We start from the raw sequence: 27,090 nt of genomic DNA on the forward strand, positions 1-27,090 counted from the left end.
TGCATGACTGCTTTCTGCAGTCTAACATGTTTCGAATCTTATTTAGACATTTTACGGTGCAAACATTTTAAATCAGACTATCAGAGTTGAAGTTTTAAACCCAAAAATTACCTACATTTTGTAAGTAACATTTTGTTACCTCAATGCAATATATTTTACATGTTACAAGTCTATAATTTCTTGGCTTCTCCAGCTAAATCGAACATCATCTGCTTTTGCCACTATATTACATTTACATATGTAAGAAGTAAACGAAATTCTCGAATGCTAAAAACTTTCGAACCCTATTTGACACCTCTGCTACAGCCTACAACCATTACGAATTACGATCCAAATCGCTTTCATCTGCAATCCTTAACTGTGCTTCTTTGCTCCGGCTGTTTTGACATGCTGAGGGATGCATTTCATTCAGGCTGCAGAAAATCATTCATGTTCTCTTAAGTAGACAACTGCAAGAACTTACATTAATTTCAGGGAAAAATTAGTATCTTTCAAAATTGAATTCATCTTTAGCTGATAATCATTTTAACTAAGCAGTTAAACCATTTCTTTTTTTTTTCCTTTTGCACTCAGTGTAAATAGATATATGAAGCTGCTAATAATTTTTACTATCAAGGATCAATCGAAAACAATCTTTTATTTTCACTAACAAGGGTAAAATTACGTATATGTGATCATCCTAAACCCCGCTTAGATGGGAGCTGCTTATGGACATTGAAGTATGAGCATTTGAGTAATTGAAATGTGAAAATCACTATGAAAACATACAAAATTTTGAATTTGAGCTGGCTTAATGGAAAAGACTAATGAATGAAACATACAGAGAAAACATACAAAATATTAAGGTTGCCAATTAAAAAATATACTTTCTCCGGTCCTTATTAAATGCAATGATTTCTATTTATAGGTGTTTTCAATTGCAACACATTCCAAAAATGGCAATGCCACAGAACAAGAACTGATTGTCTGTACACATTTTTCAGAGAAGAGGATTAATTCACTACAAATCACTAAAACTGAAAGGGAACAATGAATCTTGATTCCCTTTAGCCAAAAAAATCCTGTTCAATTCATCACAAAATGTCCCAAAACTTTTGAGTACAAATATTCTCATTTCTTACCTATGTTAAGCAGAGCATGTTAGAGTATATAACATATCTTGGAGCCTGTTCGGTTCAGTTCCTGTTCAGTCCCAAAAAAATCCTGTTCAGTTCGTTCTTTGACATGTTATATACTCTAACAATGTTAATAGACCTTAAAAATTGGCATCAAATATTACCAAAAATTATGGGGTACTACAAACTTTGGAGGTTCTCTATTCACACTGGCGTTTGAGGAATGAGCATACCGCCTATGTCGATTCAACTTCAGGTTTACTGCCGGTAGTTTGTTAGCTACACTCTTCCATATCATTTGTACTGCATCGTTATCCCCAGATGGATACCTATACTCGAAGTACTTCTCGACCTCTTGCAGTCTTAACCACATTCGAGTCCATTTTTCTTTGCTTATACCCCTGATGAGATTTATAAGAAACTTATCTTTGACAGCATCAGAAGTGCGCACGAAAATGCAGAATTCAGAGTAATCTAACATGTCTTCGTAAGGAAGCTCGATTTCATCGCTGACGATAACAGGGACACAATGGCTGGCAATTGTATCGAATAAGCGGTTTGAAGATGGTGTGTCGCCTGCTATGTTGAGGCAGAATTTTGAGGCCTGCATTCCTAGAGTAGCATTTGCGACACCACCTCGATTGATACTACCGAATGTGAAATGCACATCTTTTTCGTCTTTTAAAAGATAAAACAACTCTTGCCTTATGATTCCGCCCTGTAAAATAGCATGTCAACGATGCAACCCAAATGGAGTAATGGTAGACAGTAGCTACTAACTAAAGGAAATAAAAAGGGCTGCAAGATGCAGTATAAAGTATTGGGACAACCGAATTTCCAACTGATTAATGTAATACCTAATGCCGAACATATAAAGGAATAACAACGACAATGCCAAAGTGTTAAAGGGGTCGATAATCAACTATTTCTTCCAATGCTCCAAGAGATCTACAGAAAACTATCTATGAAGATTCAAATTGAGTGCTTGAGCAAGAATGGTGCCTATTGGTTTTAGTGGTTTAGTCTTTTTATTAGTTAAAAGGCAGTCCAGTGCACAAAACGTCCCCACATAGGGAGGGTCTACGAAATGATCTCGCCACAGGGGTGTAACGGAATAGGGTACTGAATGGGTACATCAGATCACAAAGATGAAAACTAAAGTAGCGGCCAGCAGGAAGCCCTTCATCCTCAAATCACACCAAATAGCATTTACCTGTTTTGCTAGAGAGATAATATTAACACTCAAAAAACGTAGTCCTATCGAAACAAGAAGGTAAAATAGTAAACTTAAGAACAATAGTTATGTGAGGATAAGCATGTACATAGAGGCGTTCATTCAGTTCATCGGGTCAATTTCGGGTTAGGTGTTTCAGGTCGGTTTAAAATCAGGTATTGTGTCGATATTGATTTTTACATTATTTTAAATTCATTTTGAAGTCAGGTTCAGTTTCAATGTCGGGTAAATATCAAGTTATCAGGTATGTATTGAACACCTTATGACATACACCACGTAGCAGAAAGTAGAACAGCACATAGTGCATGATAGCAACCAAGTAACCCACAAAAGTCAGCATAATATACCTCTTCAAGAAAGGACTAGGCAAGAAATAAACTTACATCTTTTCTGTAAATGGCACCTTGAAAATACAGTAGGATACGACGACTATCATACGTTGATGTATCATTCACGAACGACTTTACAATATGCCGGTAAGGAGCAATGATATCTTTCTGAACATTTGCTACATTTGGAGAATACCTCCCAAAATCTGAAAGTATGAACATTGCAGGCCAAAGTTGGTTCCTTGCAAATAATAGACTATTCGGATGATGAGCCATAACAATGTGATCAATACCACCCGATCTTTTCCACTCCTTTTGAGCTACTACATATTCAACCAACTTGTCCTGTGTATTCTTGTCATAAATGCTCTTTTCCTGCTTTTTTGATCTTGAAATACGATTGTACGATAAGGATGAGAAGAAAGGGACAAATATAACATCTGCCTCGCTAGAATTTCGAACTCTCAGTGCAATACGAGAGCTCGAAGACCCTGAATATTCCGAAAAGAGAAGATCAAGCGTAAGCCAATATTCTATACTGTGTTGTAAATTCAATCCACCAGGATAAGAAGGGACTTTCGTTCGAATATCTGGCCAAACATTTGATCCTTCGGGTTTCCATTCTAAAAGTCCAAAATGAAATTCAGCCGGTAAATCATACATAAAAACCTTCAGAACTGATTTGCTCACACTTTGTCCTGTTACAACCCTTTCACAAGATGATGGTGATCTTCTACCAGCATTTAGATTATCATATATGATGTTGGCATTTGAATTTCGAAAAATATGATGCGGCCATCTTGATGTCCGCAACATAAAGACAGAAGATAACAGAAAGAGGATACTCGTGACAGTAAGCCAATAAAACAAGGAATTCCGACAACAAAACCCCAATAAGAAGGAGCTCCTGTCTGCCATGGAAACAATTTTCGACAAAGATCACCAATAATTCTTATGTGGATATCATTCCTCGTCCAAACCCAAAAAACCTACGCAACTATATTGACTCGATCAAACTAGAATAAAAAGTAAATAAGAGAGTCGTTAAAAACAGTCGGTAAATCATACATAAATGATGAAATATCAGTATAATCTTTGAATTATACTTGATGAAAAATTGATTTTATACTAAATGGAGATGTTTAGTCACAAGAATAAGTAATCTCAAACTACAATGGACTTGAGTACAAAGATGAAGAGAGTAATCCATCCTCCCCTATGTGTTTAGCCGTTGGGAGGAAAAAGCTAACGCAAATTGCATCCCACAATGTGGGTGAGCAGACTCATAGAGTAGATGAGTATATATCAATAACGATCAACATCATCCGAGAACATCAAAGACCAAGTAATGTAATTCCTTATTTCTATACATTCTATCATAAGAGTGTGATGCAGAATTGACATACTACATACTAGAATGAATCATGGAAGAAAGCTCATGAGCACAGTACTTAAACCATCTAAAGCAGCACTTATCACTCATCAGCAGGGGTGGACTTAGAATTTTAGGAATGGGCTTGCACAATTTTTTAAATATGGATTTTGAAGGACAATTAAACAATTTTTTTTGCATTACATTGATAAATCATGACAATTGACATAAAAGAATGCATAAAAAACGCAATTAAGTAAGCTTTACTAATCCATAAGATGTTACAATGTATGAATTAAAGCAAGCATCTCGACTCTAACAAAATTTTACACTTGAGTGTGTTATTAATTAACCCGCAAAAGTTCAATTTTCATGTATTTTTTTACTTCATTCTAATTTTTTCTACCCTGCCTTTGAACGAGATATTGGGCATGATGATGATAAAATTATAACAATTAATTACAAAATGTCAATTAAAAACACAACATGTCAATACACATCATTATACAAATTACACAATTGAAACTACTATGTGCCGAATTCCGATTACTTTACACAAAATATGACACACAATTGAAACTACAATTGAAGAATATGGGTTGAATATATGATTTCCCATTTGAAATTACAGTGACTCAAAATGCTAGAAGATTGAACTATCACATTTTATGCAAACATTTGAATAGATTATACACAGCGACTGAAATTATGGGTAGAATATATGATATCACAATTGACATTACACAATTGAAACTAATATATAATAATGGGTTGAATTGGGATTGGAATGTGGGATTTGGATGTGCCGAAATATACAAATGAAAGAATTCTATACAATAATTTAGACCAGATGGGTGGTGCAAAAATCTGATACTAATCATAGTCAATGAAAAGATTTATTCAAGAATTAGAGATGCAATACCCAAAAGAAATTGATTAATGTTTCTCTTTTGTCATTAAAATGGAGATAGCGTGTGAAGAACACAAACATAATATTTTAAATCAAGGAAAAAATCATCATAATACTGAATAAAATACAACTAAAACACTGCATTGAATTACAAATCAATAGCAAAAACAAAGATCAACCCACATTTGACATTATATCCATTGAATTCAAAACTAAAAACCTCAAAAGGAAAATAAAATTACAAACAAATCCCAGTTCAAGAATGATAAAAGAAGATTAGAAGAAGAAGAAGAAGAAGAAGAAGAAGAAGAAGAAAGAGTACCTGAGTAGAATCCGGTAAACGGTATGGAAATAGGGAATTGGCAGCAATCACATTGATTAGGGATTGTTGATTGAAGAAGAAGATGATAACAGAGAGGAAAGAAAATGGGAAACTGAGAATTCTGTAAACTTGTTGAAGGTTGGCAGTTGATTATTACAAACTTACATGTCATTTGATGAGGAGATACCAATTTTATAATCTAATAATAGAAAGTCATGCTCTCTAAAGTTTCATCTTGTACCCGAATATTGCCCATTAAGCTATATTGCCACACACGATATATTTTATTATACTATTTTGTAATGAGTTTATTCGTTAATGACAAAATGAGTTTGTGGGTAAGATTAATAGAAACATTGTAGAATCACTATCAAAAATAAAATAAATTAAAATAAAAATTTGTTTTATTTTGCAAACTTAGTTATTTTGGAAAAAAATTTGAAAAGTTATATAAGAAGACAAATACTCCTATGGAGTAATATTTTGCAAAAAGTAAATACTAATAACATTAGTATATTGTCAAAAATTGTAAAAATATATATAAATATTTTTAGAATCTTTATTGTCATTTTTTCATTTGTAATATTTTTTTCCATTTGCATCTTTAAAAACAATTGGAAGAATCATTTTGTCTAAATTTACAGTAAATTATATTACTCCTATTAAAATAGCCAATTTGGTTGTTCCAACGTGCTCACTAGAAGGAATCTTGTCTATGATCCACCATTATTATTCAAATCATGTTACTGATGTTTTGTTGAATGTAATTGTCTTATCTCAAAATAATCCCCCCATTTTAATGACTTTGTCCTATTTAATTTGAGAACGTTTGCCAAAGTAATTATTAAAGTATTAGTATCTTTAATTGTGCATAATTAAAAAACACAAAAAGTTGATATTAATAATATTTTCATTGAGACAAATCAATCAAGATTCCACTTGATTATATTTTAACTTATAAATTAAGAATAAAATACAATTTAAGAATGAAATATGAATAGTGTCAAAAAATTAAATAGGAAAAAGTCACTAAAATGGAGGGAGTAATATATTAATCCCAAGAATTTTGAGAGATTTTATGCACATGTCTTTATATGTTTTCTTTAGTTATTAGTGATGCAAGTTCGTGATCTACTACATAATTTATTATTGGTTATGATACTTAAAAAATGCACTCTCCCACATTATTATACTTATAAAAATTCAAATAAGTATTATTGAAATGTAAATTTATTGCAAAAGATATAATCAATAATGAAAATATATTGAGATTGTTTGACTTTTAATTGAGCAAATAAAAGTGATAATTATAAGTTGATCTAGTGATTAAAGGTTTTTTTTCCACCCTTATAATGGAGATTTAACTATCACTCTTATTGACGGACCTTTTTTATGGCCTGTTAGCGTCGAGACCCTTAGTATATTTTTATGATTTAAAATTCTTATTTAGTCCCTTTAAATTTTAAATTATTCAGCTTTTTGTATTATTTATTTGCTCACACCAAAGAAATTGCTCAATATACGGCACTAATTAATGTTTACAGAAAAATTAAATTTACTCTCCAGTTGATTGTAAGGAGTTATTCTTACTTTGAAATTTAAAATAAATAAATTACGTAACGTGCATATTTTTTCGATCATAAAGATAAAATTAATTTATAATAATATATTTTCTCTTCGTATTTTCTGAATGGGCAACGTAAAAATATTGAAGTAACTAGTACTACTAAAGAATATACCTTAATTAAGGAAGAGTACGTATCGTTACTTATATTACAATTAAAGCATATATGCGTATTGGTCTCCTTATATATGTCAACAAATAGCCATCCAAACCAGGGGCCTTATCATCATCAATACTCCACGTAGCTTTCTTGATATCCTCAGCACTAAAAGCTAAATCAAGACTATCCCCCCTATTTACAGAATGGATTGGTCCAACATTAATAATATTCATATTTACTCTATGTCTGTTCGCCAGAGTAGTACATAAAAGATCAGAGTGATAAGAAACAAAAGTTTGTTTGATTAAAGTAGGATTACTCACAGTGTGCCCATTGATCTCCAGAGTATTGATTTTATTGTGGGAGGCCCTGTGTTTAATGCTATGATGAAAGAAAGCGGTGTTATCATCCCCATATTTCAATCACTTCACCTTAGCATTCTGTTGCATGAGAGAAGCATACTCCAGCCGGATTGTTTTCAGGGCATAGGCACAATCACTTCACCTTACCTAGTCGCTCATCAAGGTTAGTTAAGCAATTGAAGTCCCCTAACACAATCCAAGGGCCACTGCATGAGATGGGCGCAAGATGTTGGAATAAGTGCACTCTTTCATGCTTATCATTGAAGCCATAAACAAAGGAGCAGGAGAAAGGCTTCCTATTGTTAGGGGTACACGCCAGATGAATAAGTTGACTGGAACACAAAAGGATATCAACCTTCAACAAAGCAGGATCCCAACCCACAACAATTCTACCACCTTTATGATGGGAGAGATTATTAGTTAGACAACAATACGGACACAAGTTGTGATAGAGTTGACCAAGCCCAAAGCGCTTGACCTTCGTTTCAAGGAGACCAAACAGGCTAATGTTATTCTTAGAGATGAAGCGAGCCAACTCCTATTGTTTATTAGCCACATTTAGTCCCCTTACATTCCAGGATAGTATGTTACGCATAGGGTATATGGGTTGAAGCACCCGGCGCTGTGTAACACCCGAATTTCCTCCCTTCCTTCACGATTCTAGTTTCGTTTAATGAATTTTCCAACCCCTTAAACGTAACCAGAGTCATGAAGGAAGGGAGGAAATTCGGGTGTTACACGTTGTTCGATTATTTTGTACACATATAGCAGTTAAAGAATCTGTCTTCTCAACCTCGGTAGAGCATGCTTTCTCATGGGTGACTGAGCCTTCTTTCTCATGGGTAATTAAGCATTCCACTTCACATATCGATTCAGCCAAACTCTCAAAGCCATTACTCGTGTTAAGTATAGGAGCTGGAACAATAGGCTCCGAGATAGTTGCAACTTTCCTTGAGGCTACTAGCTGAAAGCCATCCTCTGTCGACATTAGGGCCAGGATTAGGAGCTTTAGGGACCCACTGCCTCACGGCACCTGCACGACAAGACTCCACAAGGTGGCCTATCTGGTTACATTTGCTACATAGTTGAGGCCTCCAATCATATTGGACATGGACAGTAACTAGGTCATCATCCTCATTAGTAAAGGAGAGCATCTCATGAAGTCCATTCTTCACATTTATCTCAACTAACACTAGCGAATTGCATCCGATCCTTGTTTTGCGTAGCATTATCGATACCAAAGGAGATGTTCTAAATATTACTCTTGAATATATGCATCAACAACATGATTGATTTTCAAACATCAATTTGACATTAAAAATCAGTATATATTATTTGTTATCTAAATAAATCATAATTTATAATCTCTAAAGCCATTTGTTTAGCAAAAAAAAATCATTAATTGATGTTGTAATTACTTAGTAGTTTATTGCTATAATTATCATAGTCAAGAGTTGACATGATTATTTTTCTTCTAAAGATTTCATGATAAAGAAATAAAAAAGGGAATTATTCATTGAATAAAATTATAATCTTAAAATCATTATTTGATAAACTTAAGAATGTCAAATACTGCTATTAATCATATCATGAATTATTACTCAATTAAAAACTTGAAATAATCTTCAAAGAAGTGAAGCCAAGGATACTATGATTAATAAAAGTGATAATGTTGAGAAAGAGGATGATGGGGAATTAGGTCAAATGATGCCTAACAATATATCCCTTCATTTGTCACTTAGGCTTTAATTATTTATTATTTATTTACTAAATTTCATTTTGAAATTAAAGTTATGTATTTTTAATAAGCTTATCGTTTAATATTGCATTAGTAGCTTTTTGATGTTCATTGTATTGTTTGATAAGATCTATAATTAGTTGATTATATGTTTTGAATAATAAATACTTTTGTTAGACCTAAATTTGAATACTTCTAATTTTAATTTTTGTTTTTATTGAATTTATCTTGAATAAAAACCTAACAATTCCTAAAATAGTTTAACGAGGAGAAATATATTGAGGAGTATTAATTCTCATATATGGATTCACAACGGTAAATTCATGTAAATGATTAAATTTAATTCTAATTTTTTAGTTGTCGCCTCAAAGCAGGATTTTTAATCCATACCTCTAAATTCTAAAATGTCAATGTCATCTCTATATATATGATTATCATACCAAGTAAAGGTGTTGAATGGGGCGGGTTGACCAAGGGTCAGATCACTATTAATTGGGGCATTAACAAGTTGAAGTATTATTAGGCTTTGATGTAAAGGGTTCAGTCAAATTGTTATTGGGCTTGATTGCCATAAAAATATCCTTATATTTTTTTTATTTTTTATATGACATTATTATATATATAGACTCGTCAATCCAACTAACTACAAAATTAGACTAAAAAAATTATTGGATGAAATTTTTTAATCGAGTCAATCCGACCCAATGAACAGCTATTATACGGAGTATAACAGGTTGGTGTCAGACCAAAATTATTACTCAATAGTCAATATTCATACAAGTTTTTATCGTCCTAGTTTTTTTTAGGAAAGGTGACACGATTTCTAATTTTCTATTAACCCGACCAAATATATATTTATTTACTTAAAGTAATTATTTATAATTATATAATAATCACTTATATTTTTAAAGTGATTAATTTTTATAATCTTATAGTGATCATTTATAACTTTAAAGTGATTACTTACAATTTCAAAATCATTAAAACGATCTCATATAAGACAGACTTTTGATGTTGCTTACAAAATTTATGTAATACAGTCTTCTAGAACAAGTTGTCTATAAACGAAGCCTTGCATTTATATTTGGGCCCGTTTGAAAATTCACAAATTTTAGTATGAGAGAGTTTAATTTTGAATCACGGCTCATAAATATATTAAATAGATTATTAATATAATTTATTAGTACATAAATTTTTTATTTTGAGATTATTTCACTTAAAGATGGTCTCTTACAAAAGTAGCATCAGAAAGCAGTGCTTTTTTTGAATAATATCTGATTTACTAATAAAAAGTCATATGACATCCACATCAGAGATAAAAATTAGAAAGTACATAACAACTTTAATTAAAGATAAATCAAAATTAACAAAACAACGATCGTTGTATATGAGATCTGACAATTCTGAATATCCTCTTCCATATCGCTGTTTGACACAGCCTTCTACGAGGGGCTTCAATCTGTTGTAGTCTTGAGATAGAATTGAATTTTATATAGTTGATGGCAATTGCAATTTTGGTGTTTGCTGTATTTTCGCATTAATCTCTACCAACAAATCAATTACAATTCAAACTTCATAACTTCAAACCCTCATGAGGAGAGAGATCAAAATCCAATATATGGGCAGAATCAACCCAATAAATGGATAAAACAACTCTCTTGAAGGGAGAGAATGAATATTTATTCAAATTAATCATATTTAAAAAGCTTAAAACGACAAAATTAAGGGTTGACCATCAACTAAAAGGTTAATAATAACCCCAAACCAACTATAGAAATTAAGGGTTTTTTTAAAGAGAGAAGAAATAAAAGAATTGGGTAGCGGTTGGTTTTTAGAAATAACAGAAAACACTACTTCTATTTTTAAAGCGGTTGGTTTTTAGAAATAACAGAAAACACTACTTCTACTTTTAATTAAAAGTATAAAAATGGGCTGAAAACTTTATCCTTGCATGCCAAAGACTAAGTTCAAATTATTAAGTTTCATTGCTCTCAAAAGTTTGGCAAGTCTTGTATTAGACTTCTCATCATGAGATGAGTCTATATTAGCAGCCTATTAATAAAGTACATAAATAAACAACGAAATTTGAATTATACAGGGTAACAATTATGTTTTTAAGAATTTGGGCTAACTCAATTAAAGCGATCTTATAGTGAGACGTTCTAAATAAAGAATTATTGTCAAAAGTTTGCTCTTTTCTTTTTTCCCACCTAGTAATTTTCTCATTTTACTCATTTTCTAATGGGTTCTTTAGCTTTCCCACTAAAATTAGAACTATCAGAATTTTAATTTATGACTTTGAAAATGCTTTCTTTCTTGATGAATGTTTTGGAAATAAAATTCATAAAAAGTGTTCCTGATTGAGATTATGAGAAATTAGGTAAAATTAAGCATGAGAATTTACTATATTTGATGCTTATTCTTGTGATTTATACTCTTTTATAATATATTTGTTATGTTATTAGTCATTTGGTACTTATTTTTAAAGACTAGTTGTGAGACCGTGTGTTACGTACGCAGTCCCCCAAGTTATACTATCGAATATTTTAATATTATTTTATACACTTTTATTAACAAAAGCAAATCCAATTAGCCAATAATTTCACCATTACTCTAATCCTCATTTCCAAATAATCAAATCAAAACATTTAACATTAACTCAACAAAGCATTTAGTTATAAAAAAATCATTTAAGAATTTAGAAAGATAGTAATAGACTTACCTAGTAAATAGATCAACTATAATCAAACTCAATTCAAATAACTCTACAAAAACCCCAAAAGTTTTTTCCCCCAAAAAATCGCAGTCATCAATAGAAATGAATTGAAAAGAACAAAATTCATAGTGAAAACAATTATCCATACCTCAAAAGGGAGTTGAATTGGTTAGAACATCAAATTGCACTTTATCTGAAAAGGAATTAAAAATCTAGGAAAAAAAAGATTAAGGAACGGACTTTATTAATTCGAAACCCTAAATTCATCCAATTCATTAAAAATGAATTTTTTTTTCATTCGAACCCTAATTCCAACCAAAGGAAAAATAATAGAAAATGGATGAATTTGAGAAAAAAAATTAATAGCAGAATTCATAGCGCAAATCGTCGTCCATACGTGAAAACGAGTTGAAATTAGAATGAATTTAGGAAAAAATGCATTTTCATTATTCGAACCCTAATTCCTACCAAAGGAAAAACACAAAAAAAAGCAAGAATATGAGAAAAAAATAACAGCATAATTCATAGGAAAAACCATTATCCATACCTGAAAATGAGTTGAAATTTTTTGAAACATCAAATTGCGGTTCAGCTAAAAAGGAATTAAAATCCAAGAAAAAAAAAATTAATGAACTGGACTTTATTAATTTGAAGCCCTGAATTCCTCCAATTCATCAAAAATGAATTTTTTTTCATTTGAACCCTAATTCCAACCAAAGGAAAAAAAACATAAAAAGAAAGAAAATGAGAAAAAAGAAATTAACAACAAAATTCATAAAGAAAACTATTTTATATACCTGAAAAAGAGTTGAAATTGGTTGAACATTAGACCTGATCATGGGCGGCCCGGCCCGAAAAAGTGAGGGTTTGGGTACCAAAATATGACCCGATGGGCGGGTTTGGGCAGAAAATAAGTGGCCCGATTTTTTTGGAACGGGTTTGGGATTGGTGTTTGGCCCGCGTGCCGGCCCGGCCCGGTCCGAAAGGAGCTAAGTTGATCCAATTAGTTACATATTTTGATTATTTCATATGCTAACACTTTTTTTCCATATTGCATCAAGGTCGGTCTACCATTTTTAATGTTGAAGAGGAGGAAGAAGAGGTAGATCGTGAAGATGACGATTGTCAAATCACTAATTAGTTACATAATTTGATTATTTTGTATTTGTTTATTTGAATTATTTGTAATTTGTGTTTTAAATTATGTATAATATGTAACAATTGTATTTGTTTATTTCAATTATTTGTAATTTTTATTTTTAATTATGTATAAATAATATATAACATAGGCCCGCAAGCCCGCATATTACGGGTTTGGGCAAGAACTTTTAGGCCCGCACTTTGGCCCGGCCCGCATCAATGGGCCTTTTCCACCCGGCCTGGTGTTTGATCACGTCTATTGAACATCAAACTGCGCTTCACCTAAAAAGGAATTAAAATCCAGGAAAAATGATTAAGGAACTGTATTTTATTAATTCGAAGCCCTAAATTTATCCATTTCATTAAAAATCGATTTTCTTCATTGAACCTTATTTCCATCTATAGGGAAAAAAAAGAAAAAGGAAGAAAATGAGAAAAAAAAATTAACAAGAATCAAAAGTAAGTAAAAAATTAGAAAATCCAAGGATTGGAGAAAATCGGGGGTACATGGAAAAAATCAGGCAAATAGCAAATATGAGATGAAAGGAAAGCAAAAAAAAACAACGAAAAGAAGGTAAATGAACAGGAAAAGGAAAAAAAAACACAGTATAAAACCCTTAAATGGTGATGTGGCCAATAAGAAGATGAAGTCGCCTCTGACATGGCAACAAACTGTCAAAAACACTATTTATTTACAAATGATTAATAGTGTTTACCTCTTTGAGGCTTTTTATAGTTTATGGATTTATACTACATTACTTATTTAGAGTGATTTTAATCAATTCTAGCATAATTCTAATTATTTTGGTGATATGGATCTTGGTAGAGTGATTTTCATTGGATTGAAAAAGTTTGACAAGTTTGTAAACAACTTAATAAAAAATTTAAGCTGAAGGTAGAAATCTTTTGATATATATACTCTATTACATCCTTTCACAAGAGCTTTTTGGATGGAGCTGTGGATGCGACTTATGATTTTCTCATACATAATGCTAAATATTTTACTAGAAATTAAATTAAGGTTGAATGAGATTCAAACGCGTGACCTAAGTGTCATGTTGACTTTTGATACCTTATTAAAGAATCGACTCAACAAAAACTTTAAATTGATGTTCAAGGTCAGGAATCAAGATATATTATATACTATATCATGACAAATGAAAGAGACAAAAGAGCTCAAAAGCGTTTATAACGCAAACATTTTGAGATTAAATTTGACACGTGTTTATGTTTTAATCATAACTTTTAATAAACAGATGGCATTAATTTAAAACCAAATAGGTTGGAAACTAGGCTTCATGAGCTTTTCAATGACAATAAATGGCGATCATTTGCGCACATAAGAGGCAAAATAACAAGCCAACTTGGCTTTCATTCCGTCTTCACAAAACTCGAGTCGAGTCGATATTTCCTATTTCAAAGGCACTGCAACTTCATTTTATTTGAATTGTAAATTAGCCAAATTAGTTCACTATTCTATCTTATGCTTTTTTTTATTTGGGATCTAAAGAATCTCTATTGGCGGGAAGAGAGAATTAAACCTTTATGTAATTGGTGAGAGTCAAACATCTATTATAATAGATGAAACGAAAAATCTTAAATCACAAAGCAAATCCATAATTCTCCTATTTTATAATTTTTATGGATTTGATTTTTTTTTTGGCAGCTAAAAAGGGAATATATTAACTCTAAAAAAATCTTTTACAACCTAGGTTATAAAAGAAAAAACGCTACCCACACACGAAAAGGTTCAAATATATATTTTACTCTCTAGATTTAAAGACTATATTTTTTCTGAAGTGGTTTTCTTTTTTATTTATTCTCTATTTCCATATAATTGATCAAGTAAGTTTTTCTATTTCATTTGTTGTTAGTTTTATTAATTTTAATTATTGCTTTCTTGTAGTAATTTCTACATTGATATCTTTTAATGTAAATTCATTTATGATTTAAACATGAATAAGTCAAATTTAGAAAGAAATACATTTTTGTTTTACATCTTTGACTTCCTCTGTTTCAAATTAGTTGCTACATATTCTTTTTTATTAGTCTCAAATAGTTGTTATGCTAATTCTTTATTAGAAAAATCAAGAGAGATTTTAGGCCCATTTAAGATATCCGACTTCCTAGGCCCTATAAAATAGGGTCATTATATATTAATAAACTCCTAATAATTTATTAGTTAATCGTAGCTCAGTTGATAATGTGTTGGCAATATGATGTGCCTTCCTGTGATATTACTGATTAGGAGTTCTAAGACTATCAATGTTATATTTTTGCGAAAATTTTAGTCCTTTTTAACATCTAAAAGTAAATAAGATCATACAAATTTTGTTTCGCCCCTGAGAAAATTATATAAACTCAATTTTAAAAAATTAATTTGTTACTAGTATCAATTTAATATTTCATACTAATATCCAACTAAAATCTAAAAAATAATAAATTTTATAGGAAAATTACTTAGAATAATTCAAATTTTTTATAATTTTCCTACAATAATCTCACCTATTGATTAACCATAAATAATCCAAATTTTAGAAAGTATTTGCCTAGAGTAAGCCCGTTAACTGGATAATTTACTATAGCAAGTTTGATTTTTAAAAAAAGATAATTTAAGAGAAAATACTGAAAAACATGCTTAAAAAATGTTAAAATTTTTTTTTGACTTTTTCATTATTCAGAATATTTTATGTAAACTTTTAAAATTTTTCTTCAATTTTCAGTTTAATTTTTCAATTGATAAATCATAAAAATGTGAGATTATTATTGAAAGATCATAAAAAAAATGAGATTATTTTGTGTAATTTTTTTGATTATTATTTAGAGCAATTAAATGAAATAGATAGAGTAGTAACAAATCCGCCAGCAGGCAGCACCACACTTCCAGTTACCCTTTTGTCACGTGCATATTGTTTTTTTTTTAAAAAAAATTGGCAACAAAAAAAAGTAAAAAACGAAAAAGCCCAAAAATAAAATGAAAAATCCTTATATAAACCAAACCCCTCACATAAATATCAAACTTTAGAATAATATTTCAGATCTCTCCAAAAAAAATGTCTTCTCAAAACCTCCCTGATATGAGGGACCTCCAACAACCGTTGATTCCTTCGTCTGATCGAAAATCCGACGGTCAAGAAAAACTCACCATTGATGAAATGCTTCAAAAATACTGCGGTGAATTTGGTAAATGGCAATTAAAACATTTTATTTTAACAAGTTTAGCATGGGCTTTGGAAGCTTTTCATACAATGGTTATGATTTTCGCTGATCGAGACCCTAAATGGTGGTGTACTGGGCCAGACTGTTGGGCTCAAGCCCAAATTTGTGGGCTTCCTCCTGGGTCCTGGGATTGGGTTGATGGTCCCGGATCTTCTACCATTTCTGAATGGGGTTTGATGTGTGATGATAAGTATAAGGTTGGATTGGTGCAAGCTCTCTTCTTTTTTGGCTGCATGATAGGTACACTTATTTTTTTATTTAATTCATTTATTTGTTTTTAGAATTTTGAATTTCCATATCATTAATTAGTTCATCATAACAAAGAAATTATTATTCAAAAATTCTTAAATTTTAAATAAAAATGTCTAATAGTTAAACAATATCTATTAAGCTGACCTATTTATATTTAGTGTTTGATCACTTACAATAAGAAAAATGAAATTGACTCATAATAAGATAGTCTCCTACAATGCAAGTTAATTATTGTGTTTGTTGAAGAAAGTACGGAACTTTGAGAAATTTCACTTAAATTGCAATTTAATAAAGTTTAATTCATTATTTTATAAGTAAAATAAATAACAGAATTGTTAGTTAAAGACAATTTTATAGTAAGATGTGACTGTAAAATTTGATTAAATAAAATAATTAATTTAATATTATGTTTGAAAATGATGATTACATTTGGAAATTTAAATCTGACTCAAATTTATTGTTTGATAAATAAAAATTTTTATATTTACATTGAAATTAATTTTAACATTGTTTTTGATGTAGTTAAATCTTGAGAATAACTTTTCAAATCTTATCATTCTCAAATTTTTCTTTTATAATTTTATAATTAAAATCTGTGATTAAAATGATATATTTATTCCAAACACAATATAATTTAATCTGAAAACATAAATTCGGTATATTCTGTTCATGAAAGTGGACAATTGGCTAATCACGATTGGTCATTTGTGTCGATTTGTTTGATGAATCTTCACGTGAGGTCTAGCGTGGAGTATTATTTTATGGTTAGTAGGTTGAGGTTTTAGCGATATGTATTAGCTAGGATTTATTCACAAACGGCTACTAATTAATCTACATTTAGTTAAAAATTAAGGTTGTATGTGATGTTATTTCAAATTAAAAATTTTTATTTGTTTATTCTTTAATTCATCTATTATATATAGATAATTAGAAAGAGGGATATTATGGGAAGTTTTTCTAACCTATGGGTTTTCTATACAAGTTTTGATTACAAAATAGAAAAATTTGTTAAAATTAAAATTACATATCTCTAAAAGTTTATTAGAGTTGTTAATTTAGAGAATATTAAAAACTATATTTTAATGTATTTACGTATTTCATAAATTAAATTTATACGCCTGGTGTTTAGGTTAAATGCATATATCATTAGAACAACTGATTTATTGGTGGCTAGTGACTAATCTAGAAATACACTTAATTGGTCGTAGTTAATAAATTAAAGAGAAAATAAAGGAATCAGAAATTAAAATAAAAGTAATTAGGGATAGGTGTAGTTATTAATGAGAATAAAATGTGGATATTCCTTTCAATCCATTCCAGACTATTGTAGAAACCTGGTGGAGTCATGATCGTATTTCACATGGTCAGTTTCTATCTCGATACCAAGTTGCATTTGTGTGTATGAATAAATATGATCTATCAAAATTCAAAACAAATCAGTTTGCGGCACCAACAAAGTATTCTTCCTGTTTTCATTTAATATTCGCACAATAAATATTTTTATTTTTAAAAAATTGTGTATAATTTTTCATGAAAATCTATCTATCTAATTAAAATATACGATGAAATCTATTTAAATTCGAATTCGTTTCGACATAAAATTTTACTATTTAGATTCTAGAGTTGTACAATGTACCCTAGGAAAGCTGGAATATTACTCTTTCTGTCAATGAATGCTACAATAATTACATATTTTTTCCGTTCTAAATTATTTGCAACATTAGAAAAATAACATTATTTATTCATCATTTTTAATTTGAGATTAGGTTTTAATCTATAAGTTAAGACATCGTCAAGTAAGATCTTGTTTAATTCGTCTTATTGTAAAGATTATTAATGTTAAAGTTTTATAATTTTATATTATACATAATTAGAAATATTAAAGATTAAATTAGTGTATTGAACTACGTGGAAAAAAAAATATGTTCCAAATAAATTAAAACAGAAAAAGTGTACAAAAAGACACGTTAATATTAGAAGGGATTACTTAGTGACGGGTGTAACAATTTGAAGCGGCCAGTGTATACCTACTTGCACGGTTTAATAAGAGATAGATATTTGTCAAGAGTCTGATATTTATCACGTCTTTATTTTGAATAGAGCATTAAGTTTGATTGTTATATGATACAATTTCATCATAACATATGTTTTGTAAATGGATTAAATAATTGAATAATACAAATTATTAATACATGAACTTCTTGTTTTGATATTGTTTCGTCGAAATACGATTTGTATCTCGTTATCCGAAAAAAATAGATATTGGTCAAAAATAAAAAATGATCAAATAAGTCAAATTTGATTTTTTCACGGGTAGGGAAGACAGATGGGAAAATCAAACATATAACATTTCCTAAAAAAAGTAATGTTTAATCTTCAATTGAAATAAGATTTAATTTTCAACTTACTTAGTTGAGTTTAATTTATTGAATTAATAGTAGTTTATTATATTTTAGGTTTTTTGTTGTTTTGAATTTTAATGTACATGTAATTTTTAGTTAAATTCTAAAAATAATTTTTTTAATAATATACTCCTAGATAAAAAGGCATTTTTAACATCTTAATTGCTAAATATCGACTAAAATTCTAAAGTTTTAAGAATAAATAATAGGAAAAATTACCTATAAGAATCCAATCTTTTTCATGATTTTCCTACGATAATCCCACCTATTAATTAACTATGAATAATCTCAACTTTATGTGGTATTTGCCTAGAACAAATTCGGGTAACCGGATGACCTGTTATGGTAAGTTTTATTTAAAAAAAAAGATAAATTAAATTAAAATGTCGAAAACATATGTTTTAAAAATAATAAAAAATTTAATAATTTTTTATGTAAATTTTTAAATTTTTGCTTTTACTTTAAATTAATTTTCAGTTTACTTTTTTGATAAATTACATACTATAGCAGGTCATCCGATAACCCGAGTTTACTCTAGGCAAATACACCATAAAGTTAGGATGATTTATGTTTAATCTATAGGTGAAATTATTGTAAGAAAATCAAAATGTTGGATTATTCTAAGTAATTTTTTCCTAAATAATAAATCTTAATTTAAAATATTGATATAAATAATTTTTTTAAAAGAATGATATTGTTGATTTGAGTTTTCGAGTTGGGTAAGAAAAGTTAACACGTTAAAAATCAAAATGCACTAGACAATGACAATTCTGGATGCCTTTATTTTGTTGTTCGTGGTCCTAATAAAAATAATTGTACCGTATGTTCAAGACTTTTAGGCAAGAATTTTGGATTGATAAATTTACATTTCCGTTGTTGTATCCTTAAATGTAACTAAGAAATTGATAACATTACATTGAGGACTTGCAGGAGCAGGAATATTTGGACATCTCTCAGATTCATCACTAGGAAGAAAAGGGTCATTAACCACAATATGCCTACTGAATGGGATCCTTGGCTGTCTTACTGCCTTGTCTCCGAACTATCTCGTGTACACATTTCTCCGATTTTTGAGTGGTTTAGGCACCGGTGGTGTAGGTATGTGTGCCTTTGTGCTCGCTACTGAGCCTATTGGACCCTCCAAACGCGGTGTTGCTGGTATGTCTACCTTCTACTTCTTCTCAACCGGTATAGCCCTCCTTTCGGGAATTGCCTACTTGTTCCCATCTTGGCGATCTCTTTATGTTGCATCCTCGATCCCTTCAATTCTTTTCGTAACTTTCATCATTCCTTTTCTTTCCGAATCACCTAGATGGTTCCTCGTACGAGGAAAAGCCAAGGACGCTATGAAAGTCATGCGTCTCATGGCACAATCTAACGGTAGGATTCTCCCACAAGACGTGCACCTTGTCCTTGACGATGATGCTAACAATACCAATTACGTAGAAAACCCTAAAGACGATGGCTCACCAATCGAAGAACGAGAAGCCATCAAGGGTTCTTTAAGAGATGTTCTAAGGTCACCTGTCACAAGATTACGACTTTACTTAGCTGTTGTTATTAACTTTTGTTGTGCAATCGTATACTATGGGCTTAGTCTAAATGTTGTTAATCTCGACACTAATCTCTACCTTAATGTACTTCTCAATGCGGTTGCTGAAATGCCGGCCTACACATTAACCGCGATAATGTTGAATAAGTTTGGTAGGAAGCCGCTCACTATAGGAACAATGTGGTTTAGTGGTGTGTTTTGTTTGTTAGCGACTATGATGAAGAGTTACGGTACATGGAAGATTTTACGTATGATTTGTGGAGTTTTAGGGATTTTTGGTATGTCCGGAACTTATAATCTATTGTTCATTTATACAGTGGAGTTGTTCCCTACGGTGGTGAGGAACGCGGCTTTAGGTTGCGCTACACAAGCGTCTCAAATGGGAGCCATATTGGCTCCGCTTGTGGTGGTACTCGGTACTAGATTGCCCTTCGCTCTATTTTCAATATGTGGAATTTTTGGGGGTTTGCTCGGATTTTATTTGCCGGAGACGCTTAATCGACCTTTATATGATACAATGACTGGTATGGAGGAAGGGGAAGCTATTTGGATTTCGTAGATCTGTTAGAAATTAGAATAGATTTTGTCTATCAACATTTGTAGTTTATTATTTTGTAAGTGGTAGTAAAAATTAGCATGTAATTATCATTTTACAACAGTTAGCTAACGGGCTCAAATTTGGGCCAAACTCATTGGGCGAGCCCATTAACGTTTCTGGAGGTGAATTTAATGGGGCAACTTATTTGCGTTGGGCTAGGTCCGAATAGTTTTCATCACATTGTTGAAATAACGAATTTTTGTATGAAAAAGTTTCACCGTGAGACATGGCTCATACTTGGGTTAAATAGTTTAAAAATAGAAACTTTAGCTTATGGGCTTCTTGTTTTGAGGTCGTTTCACCGTGAGACGGTCTCATACAAAATGGGATGTTTTGAAATTGCTGCTTATTAAAATATGAAGAAGATTGACTGTAATTTTGTGATTCAATTCGATTTTTTATTTATTTGATCTGATTTTAAAAAATAAATATTTGAGTATTCAAGTTAATTTAATTCGATATTTTGAGAATTAAAGTTTTAAATAGTTAAATTTTTGGATTGAATAGGTTAAAGTAATAATTACATGAAAAGTTGAATTTAAACATTTATGTTTTGTATACTTTATCTTTTCAAAATGACACAAGAGTTAAGACTTGGTCAATTTCTTGATAACAAAATTAATAGAAGTAACAAAAATAATTGGATTGATAATTTTTCAACATCAAGCGATTACAAATAAATATATAAATGAATCGGAGATATTTTGTACGTGTTTATAAATTTTATAATGTCTTAATATAAAAAAGTGTCTTGATTAGATCTGTTATTTTTTTTTTCGAATTTAAGCTTTGAAAACAATACATTTAAAACATACGTTAAGAAGAGATTTACATTTCATACGTTTCAATTTTGATTCCAATAGTTTTTTCCTCGAGGAATTTTTTATGCCGGAGGTTTCTTTGGACTCTCTCTTAATTTTAATATATTATAAATATCTCTATTTATCTAAAAAATATTGACAAACCTACCAAAGAGGGGCATTTCACAATAAGATTTGCCATTTATCCATGGAATTCATTTTTAATTGCAACTTTCACAACGATAATAACTTTACAAAAGTTAATCAATCAAAACATAAATGGAGCTACTGTAAATGCTGCCAACGCCACTGGAAGAGGATCTCTCCTGCAAATATTTAAATGTAAAAAATATTATAAATAAATTTTCGATTTTAATCAAAAGATTAAATCGATTATTATAGCTTTTTAGTTAATAATATACATACTTTATCACGTATCTCACTCGAGAGTCATAATCAGAAGTGAAGTAAATAATCAATTTGTAATATCGGGTAAAAGATGAGATGTACGAAACGGCCTCAATCACAATTAAACTGATATAATTACAACGTTATAATATGTTACATAATTTATTAATACTGAATTAATGGGTTATTTATAGAATTATATATATTTGATTAGAGGAATGATGTACTCAATAATTTGATCCGGATTGAAACGAATTATAAAATTAAAGTGTTATTAATATTTGTTTAGTTTATTAACAGAAAAAGACTTAACTTGTCCTTAAATTGCTCGTTCTTCTAGAAATTGAAGGCTGCTAATTATGTAATGGACCAATAATTAGTTTAGGTATCGATTGACCAATTAGGAAAATACCAACGAATGTTCTAAAGGTGTTTATTAATAAGAACAATAATATAATTAAAAGGTAAATTAAAAAACAAAAACAAAAAACAAAAATAATACTACTATAATAAATTTTAATTATATATATATATATATATATATATATATATATATATATATATATTGTTGTTAATGGTGATTCAAACTAGCAAACACCATTGAAGAAGATAAATCAAGAAGATGGGTCAAAAAGAAGGTGCACGGGGCTGCAAAGAAACCCGCGGGGCGCGGAGCCCCTGCTGTCCTGGTGCGCGGGGCACGGAGTACATTTTGTTTTCAAGTCGCGGCTCACGAGTGACGGTTATTTCTCACGTGGAGCAGTTTCCTTTTTTCTTGGTCGGTTATTTGTGGATACTTGGAGCCCACATTTTCTTTTATTTTGGTTTTATTATATATATATCACCTCTTATTAGTACTAGGGTTCATCATTCACAAATTGAATGAGATCACAATAGAGTCATTTTTATCTGTGAGTATTATTGAGATTCATTTTGTAAATTCTTTGCGATCATAGTGAAATTATCTAATCTTGGTGCTGGTGGACGTAGTTATCACATTGATAGTAAACCACGTTAAATCTCTTGTGTCATTTTCTTATTATTTGCATTGAATTTCTTTATTGTTCATCGATCTTGCTTTCGCTGTCGCAATATATATATATATATATATATATATATATATATATATATATATATATGAAAACAGCACCAAAATCTAATAATAATAATAATAATAATGATAAATTATTCTCAAATTGATGGTTTCTTAAAAAATACTCCTATTATCACATACAAAGTTATATCAATCTACAATATAATTATACTTTATTGTTTATGAATAGTGATTGGTGAAGGTTGTGACATGTTATCAACAATGAACTGGCAATCATAGAAAAAGTCTACATTAGTGAGTACATATAAATATAATTAAAATATTAAATTAAATCAATCAAAGATCGGTTCATTTATATTAGTGACATGGAAAATTGACATGTATAATAGTCCAAACAATTACTTCCTCTGTGGTGCTATATTTTTTTGTTTTACTTTGTTTTAACGAATTGTTATATTTTATTTTTGGCTTTGCCCTAAATTTTTTCTTTAACTTTTATTTAAATATTTTTATTTATTTTCATCTCATTCACATATTTATCCTATTTTTCCTTATAATATTATATTTTTCATTTTCCTTAATATTCTCACAATATATAAATATAGCAAATTTCAGAGAATAAATTTGATGACAATGTCAACATCAATTTATAATCATCAAAATTAAAGTTTGGTCATGGGAGAAGTAAATTGTGAAGAAAAAATAAGTCAACAAATCATAGAGATATTATACTTGTGGTATTTTCTTCTTTGAATGGAAATACCATGTCTAACTAAAAATATGCCGGCAAAAAATAGGTGGATCTCTATATTACATTTAGAAAAAATTAATCAATAAAATATAAATATTATTGTTTTTAGTTAAAAAGTTACATATAGACTTACTCAATGAACTTTGACTAGTGTTTATGATAAGGTTTAGCTTGATGGTGATTCTGTATGAATTATAAATATATGTAGCTATTTTTAATTCGTTTTAATTAATATATATAATAGTCTATTTTTAATCTCAAAAAATAAATAAAATGAAAAAAATTATTGACAACTTAACACAATAAATACTTTAAGAATCAATTTAAGTAGTTTAGTGAAACAATTTTTGCAACAACTATGATAATTTAAATAATATTCATGAGAAACTAATGTTAATAATATGACCAAATGAAATATGATGATTGAAATGATCATTCCAAACATTATCAAAAGCCACCATTATAAAAAATTGGTAATAAAAATCATGAAGTATGGTAATTTAAATTCTTAAGACTATAATATATAATTATATAGTATTTAATTGCATAGAAAGTCCAATTATTTCAAAGATAACTATGTTCACTTAAGCCTTTTTGGCTTTTCAATATTAAAATCAATCATAATGTATTAATATTGCATATTTGCTTTGACCATTATGTAACCTTTTCCACTCCCTTCCAAAACATGTCCACCAAAAAGTTGAAGGAAGAAAAGAGTGCACTAAGTTCAAAAGTTGCTTGAAATCTATGTTGCTTCTCACTTTAATTCTTTTAGTTTTTCTTTGATCCTTGCTTGTTTTACTTGTCCTACTATAAACCTTAATACCCCTCCAATTCAGCACTAACGTCTTATTTACTTTATTCACTCTATCCAATACACTTATTTAATCCTTAATATCTTTAATTATGCATTATTAAAAATTATAGAAAGTTAATATGAATAATCCTCGCATTGAGACGAATCAAACAAAATTTCCTTGATGATAATATAAGTCATATATTATTAATAACTACAACAAAATTTAAGCGTATAGGAACAATTGACTATTTAGTATTTATTACCATTATAAAAGGCTATAATATGATTTAGCTAGGTTTAATTTAAACTCATACATAGATAAATTAAAAATTGAATCAACCCAAGTTTATATTATATTACTCACTGAGTTTTGTATTAATTATTATTGAAATAATTACCACAAACGTCACATTTTCATGATTTATTTGAAAAGAAAAGTAAACATGTGCCACCTAAAAGTATAACTACTTCACGTAAAGTGATTATTATTATTATTATTATTATTTTATTATTTCATTAACACTTATTTACTTATGTTAAAAATCAATTCTCTTCTTATGATCCTTGTAATTGTTGGTATCATTATATAATGAAAATTAATCTAGTGTTAGTTAGGATAACAAAAAAATTTAAAGATAAAACAATTTCATAGGTGTTCCACACATAATTTAATATTTAGTGTTTTAGCCTAATTAAAATACAACAAAATATTTAACAAAACTGCTTTTAAGTAGAGTTTAATGATTGAATATACTTTTTCAAAATTTATTATTTCAACATTAATTATGTAATTTTTTATTTTTTTTTATCATAATTATAGTAATTTCTCTCTATAATAAAAATATCAAATAAAAAAATATTATACTCTTGGGACAATATTGCCACTCATATCATCCTTTTGCAAGGCTCTTACTTTTTGGGTAAAATCTTTTGCTTTTTTCTAGTCCTTCCTGTGAAGCCAATACGAATATGAATTGTCCGTCACCTTTCACCCAAACCCTACTTTCGAGCGGAATATTCGATAAGATAATAATTATGATGATACTATTATATGCCCCTAACTATCAAATATTTAACGTTCTTTTTATATGGGCCCTACTTCTATATTACCTCTACATTTATCCATTATATCAAAATAAAAAAAATAAATAATTATGAGTTAGCTTAATAATCGAGTTTATTTCTTTTCATTTATGTAATAAATGTTCAATTCTTACATCTTTAAAAAAAATAATATTTACGTCTCTTATTAGCGTGGATTCTTCAACCTAACTTTGAATTAAAAATAAAATTAAAAAATGAACAAGTATTCATACCCATAATCATGAGACCGAGAACCGGCATTGACCTGAACCGTAGAAGAACCACTGCGCTTAACATTTCTAGGAGTAATCACCGGCGTTAATTTTTTACGGTTAACCGGCGGCGGCTTTTGCGGCGTAGCCAAAATCGGATTATCCTCTGAGATTGCAAAAAGTGACGGTTTCCAATCCGCCGACGATGACGAAGAATTTCTCGTCACCGGTCGTTTCCGACGCCTACGAATCGACAACGTAGGCGTCGAAGTGACAAGTGATTGCGACGAAAACTCCTCTTCTTCGGATGATGCAAATGTATTTGTGAAGGTAGTGCAACAAGTAACATATTCAAAAAGAAACTTCATGGATATATAGATGATCCCTTTTTTCTTTCTCTCTTTTTAAGTTTTTTTTTTTGGGTGAAAAAAGAGAGAAAGAAAAGAAGGTGGAAGATGAAGAGGAGGAGGAAGAAATTTATAGTGAATTTTGTTTAGAAATTAGGGATTTTAATTAATTTGATTTATTGTGGGTGATAAGATATCATGGAGAAATTTGATGATGATATATGCTTATTAACATTGAATTTATTTAACTACTTATATGATTTTGATGATGATATGTTGGATTGTGAATTTATGAGATTTTATTTGGATTTATAGTGTAGATTTTTTTAGGTGGATGCTATTACTTTTTTTTTTTTTTTTTTAATAAATGTAATATTTTTATGTGTTGTAGGATTGGTGGTATTTATAATCAAGACAAGGATGTGTTCAACTTTATTGATTTATGTTTTTTTTAATAAAATTGTTGATATATGGAGTGAGAAGAGAGTGTATCACGCTTTTAAAGTTTGAGTAACTTTTTTTATTATCAATAGGTCTTAGTAGTAAAATCTCCATTAGATTTGTGAAGTTGGTTTTTCCTTTTCTTATTTAAATTACTAAGGCAAATTTCATTAATTATAATATGGTATTAGAGCTTAATTAATGATGAAT

The 27,090-nt window shown here is 29.8% G+C and overlaps 3 protein-coding genes across 8 annotated transcripts; 1 reads left to right on the top strand and 2 right to left on the bottom strand.

The window, feature by feature from the left end:
* Positions 1-50: 50 nt before the first annotated feature.
* On the bottom strand, positions 51-5,514 carry LOC130817629 (probable arabinosyltransferase ARAD1). Of its 5 annotated transcripts, XR_009043839.1 has the most exons (4): positions 5,283-5,508; positions 2,733-3,589; positions 1,122-1,833; positions 51-449 (listed from the first exon to the last, which is right to left on the bottom strand). XR_009043839.1 is itself a non-coding variant. In XM_057683450.1 (3 exons), exons 1-3 carry the CDS (start codon positions 5,452-5,454, stop codon positions 1,276-1,278), a joined length of 1,587 nt encoding a protein of 528 aa, XP_057539433.1. In that variant the 5' UTR covers positions 5,455-5,514; the 3' UTR covers positions 501-1,275. The 5 variants fall into 5 exon arrangements, 4 of the variants coding, with proteins under 4 accessions (XP_057539433.1, XP_057539436.1, XP_057539435.1 ...); XM_057683450.1 differs by lacking the exon at positions 51-449 and having other exon boundaries at positions 501-1,833; positions 5,283-5,514; XM_057683453.1 differs by lacking the exon at positions 51-449 and having other exon boundaries at positions 503-1,833; positions 2,733-3,675; positions 5,283-5,417.
* Positions 5,515-15,955: 10,441 nt separating this feature from the next.
* LOC130817740 (organic cation/carnitine transporter 4) lies at positions 15,956-22,110 on the top strand. Of its 2 annotated transcripts, none has more exons than XM_057683600.1 (2): positions 15,956-16,421; positions 19,772-22,110. In XM_057683600.1, exons 1-2 carry the CDS (start codon positions 16,016-16,018, stop codon positions 20,944-20,946), a joined length of 1,581 nt encoding a protein of 526 aa, XP_057539583.1. In that variant the 5' UTR covers positions 15,956-16,015; the 3' UTR covers positions 20,947-22,110. The 2 variants fall into 2 exon arrangements, with proteins under 2 accessions (XP_057539583.1, XP_057539582.1); XM_057683599.1 differs by having other exon boundaries at positions 15,958-16,421; positions 19,766-22,110.
* On the bottom strand, positions 21,967-26,788 carry LOC130817741 (uncharacterized). Its single transcript, XM_057683601.1, has 2 exons — positions 26,114-26,788; positions 21,967-22,111 (listed from the first exon to the last, which is right to left on the bottom strand). Exons 1-2 carry the CDS (start codon positions 26,458-26,460, stop codon positions 22,054-22,056), a joined length of 405 nt encoding a protein of 134 aa, XP_057539584.1. The 5' UTR covers positions 26,461-26,788; the 3' UTR covers positions 21,967-22,053.
* Positions 26,789-27,090: the final 302 nt, after the last annotated feature.

The sequence above is a fragment of the Amaranthus tricolor genome, chromosome 7 (genome assembly GCF_026212465.1).
Source record: "Amaranthus tricolor cultivar Red isolate AtriRed21 chromosome 7, ASM2621246v1, whole genome shotgun sequence".
Taxonomy (NCBI): domain Eukaryota; kingdom Viridiplantae; phylum Streptophyta; class Magnoliopsida; order Caryophyllales; family Amaranthaceae; genus Amaranthus; species Amaranthus tricolor.

Excerpts from the sequence above, each read along its gene's own strand:
- LOC130817629 (XM_057683450.1), bottom strand. The coding sequence starts at position 5,454 with ATGACATGTAAGTTTGTAATAATCAACTGCCAACCTTCAACAAGTTTA. Across the intron at positions 3,590-5,282 it reads GTTTACCGGATTCTACTCAG|ACAGGAGCTCCTTCTTATTG; the intron begins GTACTCTTTCTT and ends TTTCCATGGCAG. Across the intron at positions 1,834-2,732 it reads GTGCCATTTACAGAAAAGAT|GGCGGAATCATAAGGCAAGA; the intron begins GTAAGTTTATTT and ends GCTATTTTACAG.
- LOC130817740 (XM_057683599.1), top strand. The coding sequence starts at position 16,016 with ATGTCTTCTCAAAACCTCCCTGATATGAGGGACCTCCAACAACCGTTG. Across the intron at positions 16,422-19,765 it reads CTTTTTTGGCTGCATGATAG|GAGCAGGAATATTTGGACAT; the intron begins GTACACTTATTT and ends GAGGACTTGCAG.
- LOC130817741 (XM_057683601.1), bottom strand. The coding sequence starts at position 26,460 with ATGAAGTTTCTTTTTGAATATGTTACTTGTTGCACTACCTTCACAAAT. Across the intron at positions 22,112-26,113 it reads TCTCGGTCTCATGATTATGG|GAGAGATCCTCTTCCAGTGG; the intron begins GTATGAATACTT and ends AAATATTTGCAG.